The 18361-nt window shown below is 34.0% G+C and overlaps 2 protein-coding genes across 2 annotated transcripts in view; both read left to right on the plus strand.

The window, feature by feature from the left end:
• Nucleotides 1-365: 365 nt before the first annotated feature.
• Nucleotides 366-7733, plus strand: LOC135144037 (uncharacterized). Its single transcript, XM_064075972.1, has 7 exons — nt 366-770; nt 1332-1555; nt 2484-2628; nt 3800-3922; nt 4541-4723; nt 4940-5225; nt 5892-7733. The coding sequence occupies exons 1-6, from the start codon at nt 656-658 to the stop codon at nt 5128-5130; spliced, it is 981 nt and encodes a 326-aa protein (XP_063932042.1). The 5' UTR covers nt 366-655; the 3' UTR covers nt 5131-5225; nt 5892-7733.
• Nucleotides 7734-7910: 177 nt separating this feature from the next.
• The window catches only part of Wb (wing blister), a 29797-nt gene continuing 19346 nt past the window's right edge, over nt 7911-18361 (plus strand). The window contains exons 1-8 of the mRNA XM_064076045.1: nt 7911-8200; nt 12124-12446; nt 13876-14118; nt 14174-14428; nt 15684-15920; nt 15986-16285; nt 17146-17286; nt 17351-18294. Coding sequence (XP_063932115.1) covers nt 8128-8200; nt 12124-12446; nt 13876-14118; nt 14174-14428; nt 15684-15920; nt 15986-16285; nt 17146-17286; nt 17351-18294 — 2516 coding nt within the window. The 5' untranslated portion in view covers nt 7911-8127. The remainder of the gene's footprint in view (nt 8201-12123; nt 12447-13875; nt 14119-14173; nt 14429-15683; nt 15921-15985; nt 16286-17145; nt 17287-17350; nt 18295-18361) is intronic.

The raw sequence follows: 18361 nt of genomic DNA on the forward strand, positions 1-18361 counted from the left end.
GTTAAATAACATTTTTTTTACCCTCCCGAGACTAAAATTGATATTTTAATCCCTGTAAATCGGGACGGGACTAAAGTGGCTGTTTTTAACCCTAGAGATAAAAAATGTTTCCATAACAACCAAACATTTTTTAACTTAAAGTGGTAATAGAAACACATCAAAAAATTCAAAATGGCTTATCTTATTTACACCTACAGCCTTGGTTACCCGAAAAGGGTTACTATCGTGATAAGTAATTTCGAATATTTTTTATACGAGTGGTGTTACAGATTACATTTATGCAGTTCCGTTCAACCGAGCTAGATATCGCTACCTTGACGTTGTAAACGTCGCCGGCGTCGTCATCGATTTTACGACGCCAGAGCCCTGCGCGGGTGACGCTTTTAAAATCACAATCTAAAATAGATTCTTATTCTTACTACCGACATACATATCGGTCATCGCGTACGCTACATATCATCAATTTTGATAATTCATATTGTAACCGCAACATGTCTCCATGTTCCAGCAAAATAACACGACTACATTATAACTCGATGATGTACTATACAAAATAATAATAATATGTGATAATGTTAGTGCACTCTCAACGAAAACTGGGTGGCTGGTATGAAAATGTGGTAGTGATGATCATGTTAATGAAACTTGAGTGAAAATGACAATGAGTCAAAGGGGACCGGGGCCTCCATTCCATAATGTGTTCATTTCAATTGCAATTTTGATTCTTGTAATATGCACGACATTTTCAGCCTCCGAAAAAAGCAAATATTGTGAGTTCTCAATGTGATGTGTGTACGTAAAAAATAGATATCAAACACTGACGACATATAGATCGACAATTCCAAACTTTTAAACTTTGCTTTTTTCAATACAAATGAAACATTTCTTACAATGATTTCACTTTAGTTAAATTTATATGGTTTATATCTGTTTTTACAAATTTCTGTGATGGTTAGATAAGTAGGTTTTATATACGACATAGCACATATGAATCGAAGAAAGTTCCTTTAAATTGAAGAATAAAGAGGTAGTAAACAGGAAGGGCATGAAATTATACTTAATCACGATTTTTATTTAGTTTTTTTGTTCATATTTCAATCACACCTCACAATCTTTGGTAGTGAAACTGTAAGTTAAAAAAAAAATAATACAAATAACAAGATGTAGCTTTTTTAATTTAGTTCGGATACATATAATTTTTTTTTGAGTGTTATTATAATTTTTCGCTACGACCTATGTAACTTTGAAAATTGCTATCTTCATGTTTTTTTCGGAATCAGTGTTTGTTAATGTTTTCTTCGCCGACTCAATGCATGAACTGATTTTTACAGATTCCATGCAATCGTTGTGCAAAAATCATTTTCTACAACAACTCTATCGCAAAATCGATGGTGCTGTCTTATGGTCGCAAAATGAAAGAAATCTGGACTGCGTTATCACTTTTCAGACTCATTCCATATTACAAAGATTTATGTTAAGATTCGACTTTTTACAACTCGACTGTAATGATCACCTTTATATTTACGATGGAGCACACGCTGTTGGAACTTACAAGGTACGCATAATTAAAATTCACAAATAATAACATGTAAATGAGAAAACATGATGAAGCCAACACGTGCTAACACTATTAGCTCAAAGAGAGGTCACATAATCAAATGGATGCTTAAACTTCGAGCTAAAAAGCTAAATATTTTTTCCGTTTATGTATCAGTTGGATGTTTTACAGTTTTTTGGTGCTTATTTTAAAACTACTTGTGACTTTTAAATCACAATTAAAGCATACCGTTATGAAATCGAAAGATACATCGTGCCCAAGAAGAGGTTGCATCAAGGTTATGTACTGTAACCTCATTTGACATACACCTGTTAAAACTTTTATGACTTAAGCGGCTTAAGCCAAAGCACCCTTATAAGTCAAACTGGCTATTGTAAGCTTTGTGGACCCGAACCGCAAAATTATTACTGTCCATTGTTGGCATAAAGTAGCTGTGAACTGAGTTAAGTAATAGAATAGCCAGTTTGACTTATAAGGATGGTTTGGCTTAAGCCGCTTAAGTCATATAAGTTTTTGCAGGTGTATGTCAAATGAGGTTACTTTATACTAAACTCACTATTTTTGGGTGCTCGCAAAATAACTTCAAGGTGAAAAATTCCCAACCCCTCATTAGAGCCATCATTAATACTTCGGTTAACCCTGTAATTCAGGTAAGTTTCAAATAGGCACGCGTATGTTGTCATCACTTTGACGAGGATTCCGACTTCCTGCCTGACTTGCTAAGGCCTTGTTCATCTAATAAATCCCAAGTGATTATAGAATTTTTTAGAAACCAAAAATAGTGAATTTAGTATATCTATACTCTGTTTTCTCGATACACTGAAATTCAAACGATATTAAAGTTAAATGAAGTTATGTATTTTATTATTATTACTAAATTAGCATATTATGCTGTAAAACGAACTAATTGATTAATTTTTTTCAGTTTGATTTATCCTGTAGGAACACGAAACAAACTTTAGGGGCCATGTTTACTCGCACTAACTACGTTACACTTAAGTATGTAACGGATGGATGGGGCACTGATTCCAATGGTTTTAAACTAGTCATCACGGCTGTTAAAGATCCTAGTAAGTAATTGATATGTATTGTAACTAATTAACTTAATCAGATGCACTTTAAAAAACCGTGGAGTTCAGCTTAAAATTTAATAGCGTCATAAACAAACAGATCACATCAAAGAAAGAAAATACACTTATAAAAAAAAACTGACTTTTATGAAATATTGAATTTATTGCAAAGCGATTACACTTAAATCCTTATAACCAAGGAGTTACGCCCCTCAGACAATTCTAGTAATTTTGAGAAAATTTTAGTTTTCTCAAAATATTTTGTAAACCGATTATTTTCTCGAATTTCTTGGAAACACATTTTTCTGTTCAAGTAAAATTAGTTTCAAATGTGCAATTTATATATGTATAAAAAAAAATATTTACTTAAAAAAGCGATAAGAAACTATTATGGTGGCTGGTAAGTTCATTTTGACTAATATTCACAATTCGCCGAATAGAAAATGTAAATTTCTCGTGTTCGTTTGTCTGTTACAAATTAATAAGGAGAGAATATGTATAATAATCACCGAAAGTATGTACCTACTACACAAATTACGTTGAAATTTTGATTGCCTAAGATTATCGTATCTACTACATAAATTACTTTGAAATTTTGAGTGCACAAGATTTATTGTTGTTGGTGAAACACCGTAAAACTTCGTTACCTGTTTTGTGTAACAACATTGACGAAGTGCCGGGCACTGTCATGTTAAAACTGACATTTCAATAAAATTGATTCAGAGTGTATGCAAACAACGAAAAGACTGATATGATTTTTATATGTACCTATATGATATTTTCCATACAGGAGAGCCCTTACGAGCTCTTGTTCTGAATTTGTTTGTTTTTTATTTTAACCCAACGATTGGCATTTACTTCCAATAATTATCATAACAAACACCTAAGTTTTACCTAAAAAAAAATAGTGATAGTACATAAGACTGCTGCATAATTGCATTACTGGTTGCGTTTTGAATTTTTTTGGGCAAGGAGCGTCTCGTGAATAAACCTGTAAAAACCTTTGATGATACCTTAATAGAAATTAATGTATACAATCTGTTGCAACACTTCTCTTAGTTATTGCCCCAGAAGTATTTTAATTAATATTGCATATTTGTTTAGTTTATTGTTATTTTATAAGTGCGAGTACAACCTGGTTATTTGAAATGATTTGTAATATTTGTTTCAGAACATGCTTGCACAGAGTTTCGCTGTAATCTGAGAGAATTTTGCATAGCTAACGATTTGGTTTGTGATGGAATTAACCACTGCGCCGACGGCTCCGACGAATCTTCAAATACAATTTGTCAAAGTGAGTATTACACTATTATAAAAAATTGTAGATCACTAACACTTGAAACTGGAACATCATTATGGGAGGACCGCTGAAAAACCCTATCGTAGAGAATTCCTAAACATATTCATCATATGCTACATTATTATTCTTCAAATGGGTTTAGTGTTATACTTTGATACTACATAGGCAAAAAAATAATTGCCATGATTTTTTATGATTATTACTATTAAGTTAATTTGAAAATATCTTTCGTTATCACGTATATGTATTATATATTATAGTGACTAATTCTGTGTTTTGTAAAGTATCAGCAGAATATGTTGTCGATACTACGAAAAAATCATGTGAGCATTTCTAATGTTTTTTTCTTTAAATTCATGGTTTTTGTTCTCTGGGCAACAGTATACCAATTCTGTTAAACTAAAAAAATTAAGTAAGTCCGCAATTTTTTTAGTAATGAAATATTTAAATAAAAAATAGACAGATATTTTGCAAGTAAAATGATTCTAAAATGTATTCGCATTATTACTAATAAATGTCTAAATTTCGACTACTACTTAGTCACGAAAACCTAATTTTGTTTAATAAATTTGTGGTATTTTTTTTGCATAATTTGCACTTTTTTGTTTGCAGATAACGAGACTGGAACCATTTTAGGACTGGAAATGACATGGTTTGTGGTGACAGTAATTAGCACACTACTAATTTTGTTAGTCTGCATTGTTGCTGTTTCGATTTGTTTATGTCGAAAAGGATGGAGCTCTAGTGCCAGATCCGGAAACGGAAATGTGCCACAACCCAATGCTCCATATCCACGTAAGTTACATATCTGAATTATGTACATAACTTAGTATTATAACTCAAAAGAAATGTTGGTGGGGTATTAACCAAAAAATAGTAAAGTGACCACGGAAAGTTGCTAAGAGCACGGATCATTACAAATTCTTATGGCAAGATGAAAAGTTTTTTTCTTCTTTCTAAGTTTCAGATACGTGTTTATTCTTCGTTAACCACAAAAATTAAACATTCCAGTTCAACAAATGTACGGTTCCAACGGCGCGATGAAGCAAGGTGGGAGCATGACGACTTTAACGAGTAGCGGTGCCGCCGCCACAGCAGCAACAGCCGCCGCCGTTCAGGGAAACTGGCGCCACCCTGCGGGCCCACTAGGGTTCCGCCTCAGCACGCCGGCCCGGGCCCGCCTCTACTGCCAGGCAAAGTAAGACCGACGCCGACGGCGCCTAACGCGCCCGTAAACGGCGGAGACGCCGATCTAGTCTCTCAAACACAAAAAGATGAATGGTTCGTCTAGCAGTAGGTAAGTTTCGTTTTCAAAAATGTATATCTCCAGATCATCCACCTAGGGAACGACAGCAGACTTTGAGAGACTATAGACATTATAGTTAGGTCTTTCAAGCATTCACGCCTTGTAGTTTCGTGAAATGACATTTTCTGGATCCTTCCCTTCCCTTTTATCACATTCGATAGACATCCCACACAATTCCTACTGAATTCGTCCCTCACATTTGCGACTAACAGAAGAAGCACTGTTGGTATTTTATAAAGTTATAATGTTATAAACGACGAGAGATCCTAATTCGATTCTGCCAGAAGAAAGATTAATATTCCTTAATATTTGTGTGAAACATTTTACAGAAGTAATCTGGAAAATTTTAAATTTACATTCTGGGAGACTTCGAAATAACAAACATTAATCCGGATTAACCGAATTTGTATCTCCTGCCATTTACGAGATGAAGAAAAATAAACAAATTCATCACCTCGTGTATCATATTGTTATGTACATACCTATATCCTACATGTTATAAGAGACGCTTCAACGAGAGAAGGACCTGTAGATAAAGCTTACGTGCGTTCTACATTTTGTGGGAATATCACGTGAGAGATCCTTCTTCCATTGGAACATCTTTATTCGCTTCTGTACTTCCTGTACTAATTATTGTTATTATTATTTTTATCTCAGAAGCGGCCGAGTCGTAGCCTGCAGGGTGAGTCGAGTGCAGAACCCAGCGCTCGGCCTACGGCAGATCAGTTACCAATTATATCGACTGTCCTTAGCTACGTGACCTCTCCTCACCGATAATCTACAATTACAACATAACGATTCATAACAATAGCTTTTTAAATGACGCACACGTACGTTTTATTACGAGAAAGAGTGCGTCTTGTAAGTGTGCAAAAGATTGTTCGTTCATTTGGCTGTATTTTATGTTATAGACACAAAAAAATGAACTTTTTGAAGAGGGAGGCTAAAATAGATATTACATTTGTTGTGAAAGACAATACTAAAAGCAAACAAGAAAAAATTATTCTTAGCCTAATCTAGTATTATACATATTTAGAAAAGATTTTTTTGGGGGGAGGGGGGAGGGGAGGGAGACCGAATTGTTTGTTTACTGTGATGTCACACAGCTCAGTACTGCCGACAGAGGGCGCATTAATCGTTGCGAGGTTCAATAATCATCCAAGGTTTTGCCCGAACGATGCGCCACTGAAGAAAGCTTAGGAAACGTATTCGAATCAACGCACACAGCCAATAGACAAATACGAATGACACTATACTACTCTATGTTTAACTAGATAGATGTAACTTTTGTTAGTGGGAAAGCACTGTATTTGTATAGCACCATGGCTGGTCACCGGCAGCCTCTTTTAGAACAATAAAGCGAATTTTCAATTTGTCTATCCAAAAACGAGTGTAAACTTGTATGTATAGAACAATAAGCTATTGCCGATCGGCGGTATTCTTAGTGTAATTTTTCTAATAAATGGAAAGATGTCTTAACTTGAAAAACACTCAACAAGCGTAAGACATTTTTTTTACCATTTGAAGCAGACAACTCCAATGTTATTCTATACGAAAATTTCGTACCATTTTTTACTACTATAGCAGACCTGATGACGAGTATGTTTATACACATATCTACTAGGAATATACCTACATATAGAATAGCTTCAGGACGGCTTCATCATTTGTAAATTATCAACGTAGTACGCTTATTATAGTCTTGTGGGCAAATTTTATTTTGTGACAATTGCCTGTCTTAAATACCCGTCAACAGTAGGTATACGTTTCTGCCTACTACCTGGCCAAATAGGTTAATCGATACATGTATAACATATCAGGGACTTTAGGTGTATTTTTTATGATAACGAATTTGCTCACAAGAATTTTATTTTTGTGTAACAAATATATTGTCCGCTACAATAAAAGGAAAATATTGCAGATGTTTAGCAAACATTAATTATTTAGAACGCTTTTATTAGATCTCCGTTTTCGAGCTTTTACATAATTAGAATCACACACGTTGTTTCGTAATTAGTCCGAGCGAATTTTTCGATCGTACTAATGTTCCAAAATATTTTTACAGGGCTTTTCAAACATTATGCAATGAGTTTCTTCAAGAATTTATTTATTTTTTTTTTTATTTTAACACATTCCCATGAAAAAGTTGTAATTCTAACAGCCTGTAAAACTGTATTTGGAAACAGCATGCATCCTTATGATATGTACTTGACTTCTGCTATTTCGTTCTTCAATGTAACACAGTGTTCATGATTTTCACGTTCTTTTCATATGTAATTAATAATGATTTTGAGTTGTAGTTATGATGACTTTTGCAGTAAAATCGTCATCATATGTACGACTTAGAAGTAAATAAATTTCACCCTTCCCCATTTACACTGTTGACCAATGTTAGAAAGTTACAGTCCTTTAGCAAATGTCATTAATAAATTAAAATGTCCGTGTGTGTTCTTCAATGGAGTACAGAAAATGTTTCTTTAATAAAAAATGAACTCTAAAGCTGTTTTTTTCTAGACAGTTGCTTTGATCTCGGCTTAACAGAGACAGAACAAAAACGTAGCGAGGGCAACCAATAATACACTCACATCCAGAGTCCCAGACACGATATTCAAGTGCAAGTGACCCAACGCAAAGGAGGCGGGTATTTGAGCTATTTCAGTTATCCGAAGGTAAACCTACCTCAGTCGACCTCAGTTTTCAAGAGTGTTGTGTTTAGAACGGATAGACGCAGACTGCGCAAACTAAATTCCACGTGCTATTTATGTAAACAACCATGTACTATTCGAAACAGTAGTGCAAAAATGAGTTCCTAGTGTCATGTTTTTCAAATCGTATCATTTATTACAACAGGGCAAAACAGATTTGTGGAAAAGGCCTAAAATAAGTGTTAACCATGCTTCTCAGAAGGACCGTGTTTTTAGTGTGCATGTTTTTTCTGGTACAAGCTGGAAGACCGAAAAAAACAGGTAGGCAAAATCGAAGATTCCAAAGTACCCTATTTCCTAGAATCGTGTACTTTTAATGCTTTCGATCCAACCACCTTTGTTATTTAACATTGCAACTTAATGTTTAAAATGAAGAATTTTTTTAGAACTGTTTCGAAAGGTCGCAGTCGTTTCATCTTTCATAGCTGTTCTCAATATTTACTTACAAAATACACGTAAAAAAAATTGATAAAACAAAAATAAGAGAAAATTACCGATCAAAATAGCCTTCATAAAAGACAAAAATAATGTTAAAAAAAAACAATACCCATCTTAGTGAGATGTAAGTGTGGCGACCTATGTACTTAATATAATAATAATAATCGGTGTAATAAACACTTTGCAAAACAACACCCAATTTAAAATTAATGCAAAATTCTAATCTTTAGCTGCTTCTGTTACAATTTAGCGAATCCCCTCATCTTCATTTACGAACCCACTGCAAAAAAAAAACATGAAATTTTTGTGTAAGTGTGTACACAAAGAAAAATACCACAGAAGTTTAGATGAACATTGCACAGGTTTAATAAATAAGTAAGTAGATAAGATTTAAAAAATACTAGTCAGAAAATGTTTTGGAATCACAATATAAATTCTAAGCAAAATTTTATATTTACATATGATGAACAGTAAAAAATCTATATAACAGACAGAACAGACTCAAAATACACCCCAAAAAAGAAGTTCGGAGAATAGTTACCTAAAAATTCACTAACAAACAGATAGACGGAAACGAAAAATCATTATTTTCATTCATCATAAACTGGGGAATGTCCAAAAAACAAGAAAAACCTATAAAAATCTCTGTGTGTCAAAGAAAGTGAATTTGTTTTCATACACTTTCGTTAAATTACCAGTTAAATTTTTTACATTCAATTCCATAACAGGCTCTATAGCGTCATTAGTTATAAACAAATTTAATACATCAGAAAAATAAAATTGTTCCCTAAAGTTTGAAAGCGAAATAAAATCATGAGCAGCCCGTGCACGAGACCGAACCTGTGCTAGAGTGTTAGTGGTTACAGCACTATCCACATTTGAGGCTAAGTGGTCTGCAGATTACAATGATGTTAAACTTTCACTGACAATCAACATTTCTCGAAAATTTGTGCTAAAGGCGTCATTTTGCCTGAGACTACCATAGTACAAAAAAATGCGGGTTATTGACCATTGTAAAATAGTGCATCTTTTTCGTATTTTAATCAAGTTCATTTCTTTCGCCATTTACAAGATCCTAATACGTTTCTCGTTAATATTGTTTTACTAACGAACTACGTAGGATGTTTCCCTTTTATTCAACAACTCGTCTTGCTTAAACCATTGTTAATGAATTTGAATTCAAACTGGTATAATTATTATTATTATTGTATCTTTTTTTTAATACTGACAGCGTCATATGAAAGACCTCCTCACTTGTATTCAGTAGGTAGTAATTTCCATTCCACTCATCACTAAAGTCGGTTATCCTCTTGAGTTTTCAAACGTCATTGTATTTATTTTTTGTTGTATGACGTATGCATTCGTTTGAAAATTTATACCTAGTGGATTTCTTTGAGAAATCCAAAAACTCTCCACCATCTGTTTTCAGACTGTTTTTTCTTTGTACGTTTCTCATCCAGAATTTATCTCACTTGTTGTATCTTGTAGGTTTTAGTACATTTTTGTAGACAAATCTAACGTCGAACGCGGTATGAGAAATATAAACATATGTAAAGTCCAGCAAAAGATAAATGCAAACCCCGTCAATTATTTTATGAGACGTATTTAGTACTTTAGACCACAACCTGCAATAAAACCATTATACATTAGGAATGCATTTACTAGAGAACAAATACGGTCCTGGGTGGCGACTAATTTTGATTGACAGCTTTACACAGGTTACAGCTTCGAAAGCGACTGGACATTTTACAGCAGCAATACTCATAATTGAAGTCATTTGCGTTTATCTTTTGCTGGACTTTAGATATTTCTAAAATGGTTTTTCTGTACAATTTCCTTGAATTCTCTTGATTGTTTCTAAACTGGTACTTAAAATAGAATTGTCGAATAGATGAATTTTCTTAAAGTGAACTTCACAACAAATAACAGATTCTTGGAAAACATTACATTTTTTACATGATTCAATTAATCGTGCTGAACGAGAAATCTCGACAGCAACCCAAAACTAGAGCATAATAGGAGTACTATAGAGCTAATAAAGCGGATGACTCGCGAAGAGATTCCATTTATGGGTTCATACAACCATGCGACAAAGAGCAAAGGCGAAAGTCATCGACCCAGAGACTCAACACACCATGTCTCTTTACCCACCAAAGTTTTCACATATTGACTTAATTTGAATAAACTTGAACATTCGAAGATTCATTTTCCATTAAATTTTTACAACGGGCTTATTATTTTACAGCTATGAGATTAAATTTAAAGCGAAAATAAAAGAAAATATCAAAATACTGATCTTATTACCCAAACATTTTATGTATCACAAATTCACAAAAATAATAATTGTAGAAGTTAATAAATTGAACAAATGGATCAAAAAAACGTTTCTCGGTTTTGTTATTCAAGTATCATGCATAATAATTCGGACATTCTAAAGTTGACCAACACTTGATAAATATAATGTTAAAAAAAAAGCAATTTCATACAAACATACAATGTTATGAACTACAATCGATTCTTAAAATTTTTAAATATCTAAAAATATTTTTAAAATATTAACAAACATTTACAAACATCTGCCGTCTGAGATATTTCTATTCCGGACGTGTATAAATAAAATACTGTATGCCCACTTCATTTTGAAGAAGTTGGTTTTATTTTTACCCTCATTTATAACTGCCCACAGTGTCATTAAGGTAGGTCAGTGTATGCCGAATTAATCATTAACACAACGTGCGCGTTAGGTACCTACATGTTGCTTTACAGTAATGGAGGGAATAGTTTATATCAAATAGATTCAAGTATTCTTCATATGTTGTCAGATCACACATTAATTTGATGGAAATTCTAGGCTTGTATGATTTTCCTATTCGATTAATTCGATTAGTACCTACTACTTACATGGTTTATACAGTATTTTTAGTATGTTTCCAAATTAGGACAAACTAACGAACCCCAAATTACCCTTTTTAAATCAATGTTTATTGAAATAGAATTTGAAGTAAGTTCTTACTGGTATTTTAGTAATATGTATTTTAATAAATAAAAATTAAAATTAAATTAAAAATTAAAGGAAAAACTTTGAAATTCATGAATGGAATATGATCCTGCTAGAGTTGAATTACATATGTATATTATTTAAATTAATATACAAATAATATAAATAAATAAGTAAACATTTGCTTGAACATGCCTAATGGCCGTGCACCTTAGGAACGAGAGAAGTTCCGAATCAAAAACAACTTAAGATCAATTTATATTTCTCTAACATAAGCTAGTGAAGTATTCAAACAGTTATTTTGACGAATGATTATTTTCATGATTTCTCGACGTTTCACCGCTTGTAAAACACGAAAATGACCTACTAAATTTTTTGTAGTTTTATTATTTCGCTGTTGCAACGGGTTAATTGCACAACGTCTTACAGTTTTCAACACATTCTTTCATTACAGGTTTGCTGCAGAAAATTTAAGGAAAAGATACACACTATTATTCAAAGTCATCTTTAAAAATCTTAAAAATTCTGTGTACCAAAATTAATTCACCACCCGGTGTATGAATTTGGAAACAGTTTTAGTTAATTTATGTAGCCGTTTGTTATTTTCCAAAAAGTTACAAAAAATACATTTGCTAGATTTGGACGAATCACATGGTCGTACCTTTTCTAGAATTCTGAAATAAATACGTTGTTTTACCTTATTTTCTTTTAGATTTGATAAAAATCGATGTATGTATTTAAATTGTAGGAGGAAAACATTCAAAAGACTATATTTATATCAGAAGGAATACTGCAATGAACTCTGGGTTGTGGCCATCTTCATTCAACCTCGCTACGAAAGCAATAATTTCTGCTAATGCAACATGTGGCGAAAATGGACGGGAAGAATTTTGTAGGATGATGGAAGGAGGAAAAGGAAGATGTGGAATTTGTGATAATTTCAGTACAGATCCCAGTAAAAAACACCCAATTACTTACGCAATTGATGGCTCCAACAAGTGGTGGCAAAGTCCTGCTATATATTATGGTGCAGAATACGAGTATGTCACCATTACCATCGATCTAAAACAGGTAAAAAGTCACTATAAGCTGGAATTATTACCCTGCCAAAAAACGCTATTAGATAATTTAAACATTATAGATCCAAATTTCGATTAATTGATGAGGCTTGAAACAAAATATAAATTGTTACAGCAACATAATACCGGGTAGCGAATTGCTTTTCGTACAAAGGACATTTACACGTAAAACTAAGCAGTCCAAAAAATGTTCGCTTTTAATTACGTAACAATAAACTTTTAAAGAAAAGCGTTATTGCCGTATACAGGAAGTTTCGATTTTCTGCTCTAAAAAGTTCACCATTAATCGCATAACCGTGCAAATGACATTTAATTAATTGTCAGTTTAATTTCGGAAAATTTATTTCGCTACTAAAATAGTATATTATTATACTAGTTTAATAAGACGTCTTATTGTGGCACGCATGGGTTTGGGGCACGACGAGCGCAGCGAGGAGTGCTCCAAAGGAATAAGTGCCACAATGCGTCTTATTAAACGAGTATAATATACTATTTTTTCTACTTTGCATCTGATCGGAAACAAAAAATTAATAAAAATTCAAGGTTATAAGGGCCTTTTAATTCGAAACGTTAGTTGTAGCGTTGTGGCTGACTTCACAATGTCAAACTTTGACATCTAACCATCGAACACTAACAATCTAACCTAAGTTTGCCTCAAAAAATGGAAGAAGGGGGCTTGCACGCCACCTGAAATACAGTTTAACAATTGATCCCATTATTAAACTGTTTTCGGTTTAATAATGAGGCCATTGTTAACGCAAAGTAGAAAAAAAATATTCTAATTTTGCAATGATACACTACACAGTGAATATGATACTACAACAGTGGTAAGACAACACTTACTTATTTTCCATTCGAAAAGACAAATAAATGCCTGGCTCAGGAAGAGTTCGACGATTTGTTGAATTAACAGATAAGATAAATTCTGCTTTGTGATAAGGACCAACGCAATTACTCGAAATTAAAATAATAATGAATTAAATATCAAATCGCATGGCTATTTGACACAGATGTGTAGTAATTTTTAATTGAATAAATAAAGTTTAATTGTTAAAAGAAATGAATTTACAGAACAAGTAGGTAGTAGTGGTTATGAAAGCGGCTTTTACTTCTCTTTTTTTCTTTACAAATCTGTTAGGAGAAAAGTATATCAAATTAACACGTAAAAAACCCTACACATCAAAAATTCAGCGGCCAGTATTTTTTAAGGACAACCTCATTTTTAATAAACACTGATGCAGTTCTACTTTCCCTATGACTGTTAGTATATACATCTCAGTTTACACTTGTACTGTTAAAAACAGCGACCAGATACCGAACACCAGACCAGTTAGCTACATGCTACAATGTACAAATTTTATCGGCAGTTTAGAAGAAGAATTAAGTTAAAATGTGCTGTTTAAGTTATAAGGGATTTTTAGGTCTACCAAATCACCGACGTAATAATAAAATCTGCAAATTCATTGCGTCCAGGAACTTGGATACTCGAACGTTCCACAAATGGTAACGATTTTGAAGTGTGGCAGTATTTTGCCAGAAGCGACAAAGAATGTTTTGACCGCTTTAGTCTACCTGGAATAAAAGGGAAACCCCATTATTTTACGGACTCAGAAGTTATATGTACTTCTTTTTATTCGAAATTAACACCCATGGAAAACGGAGAGGTAATTTTCTCGTTATGAAAAATCTGTAACTACTTTTACACTATCTTCTTTCTAGATTCACACTTCTTTAATAAATGGAAGACCTGGAGCGAATGAAACCAGCCCTGAATTATTAGAGTTTACTAAAGCGCGTTACGTGCAGTTCCGTTTAATGGGCTTAAGAGGTAACTCAGAACCGCTACCTCGTTGGTTTTCACAGGACATTTTAAAAGAAAAAAGACTGTTTTATACTATAAGAGATATCAGCATCATTGGATACTGCGTTTGTAATGGTCACGCCGAAAGTTGTCGACACAATGTTGGATCAGGGGTAAGGTTATTGAAATATTCTGTAATTCTGAACGCTAATATATTTGTGACATAAATAGTACCTCATCATGGTTTCGTAAACTTTGAAAGTTCATCCAGAAATAAGATCTGTTCAATAATTTATAATTATTTCATAGTTGAACATAATGAATTCAGAGGTTTTTGTCACACTCCATATAAGACGACAAACCGGGTGCCTTTCTAGGAAAAACACTGGACAAGTTGCCGCAGAGAGGAAGAGCAGCAATGTATCTGCTTTGTTTCTTCATCGCAATTGATGCACTGTACGGAAAGAGCAACTAACAAAAATGTTGTACGGTGCATAAATCGATAAAAGTTTTTTCTTTTAGTTGAAAACGTCTACCGCATACAGTATCTCAGTGGAAACTTCTGATAAGAATATTTTGGAAAGATTAAGTTTATTAAGCTTCTTTGAAAAAACATAAACCCGTTTCTACGTATAAACGGACGTATACTTATTTAGGAATCTACATTTGGTGCTGTTTTTATAATTGAACTTCAAAATTCAAAATTAAAATACACTAAAAGGTAATATACTTAGGAGACAATGAGCTAACAATAGAGTATGTAGGTATATAAAAAGTACCCATAAATAATTCAAAATAACAGATGGTAACGTTCGTGTCAACAATATTGTAGGACAACTACAGTTTTTAAATAAATTACCAACGATTAAAAAATAATAATAACGATACATCCTAGGCATGCATCTTAAGAACCTAGACAGTTTTTAATTTTTTTTTTTTTTTTTGTTGATACAGATGTATGTTATTTGCTGCGGACTTGCAGATTCAGGAATAGTCTACATACGCAATGTTCACTCGAATGTTTTTCATACTAGGAAACTTTGGTCTCTGGTTTTTATTATAGGTACACCCTGCGTGAATTTATCGAATGTCAACAGTAGGTAAATTCTAATAAAATGGACGACGGCAGGAATTTTCGGCCAGTATTATATTATAAGTGTAGATCTACTTTTATCTAGTACGTAAAAAAAAACGTAATAAAAATAGTTACGAACATATTAAAGCAATATTTTTGAGAGCGGAGAATTCCCGAACTATGTCATTTCGGCGAAAAGAAAAAGTGTGGATGTAACTCTATTCAAACTGGTTACTTTTCAACTTTATTTATACTCATACTATGTATTACCGCTAACTTTAACATACATTTTTTTACGAACTCTTGAACAATTTCGGTAATGACGAAACAAGCTATTGAAATAATGCCAACAGCATCCAGAATGCGAGTGTTCACATCACACCTGCGGCTCAAACTGCGACAAATGTTGTCCAATGCATAATCAACGGCTATGGGGTCCAGGCTCTTCCAGAGATGCCCATCAGTGTCTACCTTGCAACTGCCACGGGCATGCAATATCATGCCATTATGATGAGGATGTTGATAAAGCGGGTCTAAGCATGGACATAAATGGTAATTATCAAGGAGGAGGTGTCTGCGATAACTGTACGGTAAGGGCTGCAGAAATATCTTTTGAGAGTAGGTATCGTGTTTAATATAGCTGTAATGTCTTTAGGCATTTACTACCGGTATTAACTGCGAAAAGTGCTTGATGGGATACTATCGACCTCATGAAACAGATATACATGCCGTTCGTCCCTGTATAAAATGTAATTGCGATACACCGGGATCATTTGGAACGTGCATACAAGAGGGTTTGTTTGCTGGAACTTGTGAATGTTTACAAGGATACGAAGGGAGAAAATGCGAATACTGCGCTGGAGGTTTTAAAGGATGGCCTAAATGCGAATTGTGCCCCTGTGATGTCAAAGGCACTCTGAACATATTAACCTGTGACGACGAATGTAAATGCAAAGTGCGTTTTACCCTCGTATGCTCTAAATAAAAACATCTAATTGAAACCATGGAGGTAGAATCATAGGAGGGAACATACTTCAATGTACCATGTTAAAGATTTGCTGGAAAAACAGCTCCATAGAAGAGTCATTTATGACCATTTCCGTACCACATCGGCAGCGATCGTTCTACAACAGAGGGTCAGAGGCGGTTTAAAATATGTAGATCCATTGGTAGTAAGAATGTCTTGCTATTTGCTTAACTATGGAGCAAAAGCAAAAATATTTATTGCAATATAAAACCTCAAATAAATTTTACTGCTATTGTTTCTATATATATTTTATTTTGTTAAATTATTTTTATTTTTTATGCCCAATACCCAGCAAATACTTTCAAAGCACTACTAGAACAACCACTTTTTCAGAGAAGTTGGAGGAGCCATTTATAGTCTGTCGAAAGCGCCACACCACGAACTTTTTCAAACTATCTTCCCTCCTCTCATTCTACCTCCAATTTATATATTGGGTATTCATTTAAAAAGTCATCAAGTTGGCATTACTTTTTTGATAGCAGAAAACGGAAAGAAACGCATGTGTTTTATTCATTCATACTGCTCTATAGATAATTGACATTTCCGCATTGTCAGCAGTCATCGATTAAATTTGAGGTTAATTGTAGACATACTTCACAATGTTTACAAGAAATCAAAGCCAACTCGATGACTTTTTTTGTTAAACACCCGTTATGTATGTAATAGGATCGTAGATGGCGTCACATATTATAAATTTGTTATTTTGTTCTGTAAACAATCAAATAAAGACCCAGTTATTTGGTGTAGACAGTACAGATTTAATTTCTGTAAGTTGTTTTTTTTTTCAGATCAATGTTAATGGAAAATTTTGCGACAGATGTAAACCAGGATACTTTGCATTGAACGCTGAAAGTCTAAAAGGTTGTACAGAATGCTACTGCTCGGGAGTAACCAATCTGTGCGAATCCGCTTTGGTGACACCAAAAATGGTAACGTCTGTTTAACATTTAAAAATTAAAATGTTTGATGTACATATTTACAATAATTTTTCAGGTACAAACGTTAGACAACTGGCTCATAACAGACTCAAAAATATCAAGTGTAGCTAAACCTCTTTGGGACAATAAAGGCTTATTTTCAATCGGAACCTACGAACTTCCATTTACCGAAACTTTGTATTGGCTGGCTCCAAAGGCATACCTCGGTAACAAATTAGAATATTATGGGTCCCTCTTAACATTCAAAGTTCACTGGGTAATTATGAGAGGTGATACAAGTGGAAAACCAACAACAGGGCCCAACGTCATAATTATTGGAGCCGACGGTCGTAAGATCGCTATCGGTAACGATTTTTATTCAACATCTAACGAAACATTTAACGTAAAACTCAAAGAAAATGGATGGTATCACCTTCCCTCGCACAGTCAGAATTCATTCGCTAACATCCAAGACAATCCAGTAGATCGTAAACACTTCCTTAGCGTAATGTCAAACATCAGTTGTGTACTACTAAGAGCAACGTTTCATACTGACCAAATTGAATCGTTGCTGGAAGAGGTCACCTTGCATGCCGACGACGAAGACAGTTCAGCTGATGTGGAAAAGTGTTTTTGTCCATCTGGATATTCGGGACTGTCTTGTGAATCTTGTGCGTTCGGATATGTCAGAATAACAACAAACACTACAACTCGAGAAAGTTATTGCGGAAAATGTGACTGCAACGGACATTCCGAAAGCTGCAATCCCGATACTGGCGAGTGTTTCTGCCAGCATAATACCATGGGTGAAAATTGCGAAAGATGCAAACCGGGTTATTACGGGAATCCATTGAAAGGAAGACCTGACGATTGCAAAAAATGTGAATGTCCCCTCGAAAAAGAAGAGAACAACTTTAGCCCTAGTTGCCAGCTCGATTTTCTAAGCGAGGGTACTGAGCAGGAAGGCGGATACGTATGTACGCAGTGCCCTAAAGGATATACGGGTGACCACTGTGAAATGTAAGTTGGTGGACGTAAATATACTCTTTACGGGAATTGTTCACTGCTGCAGTCAGCGCGCCAATTT

The sequence above is a fragment of the Zophobas morio genome, unplaced genomic scaffold (genome assembly GCF_036711695.1).
Source record: "Zophobas morio isolate AGI-343-1 ecotype UQ-CSIRO unplaced genomic scaffold, CSIRO_AGI_Zmor_V1 ptg000081l, whole genome shotgun sequence".
NCBI classification, from domain to species: Eukaryota; Metazoa; Arthropoda; class Insecta; order Coleoptera; family Tenebrionidae; genus Zophobas; species Zophobas morio.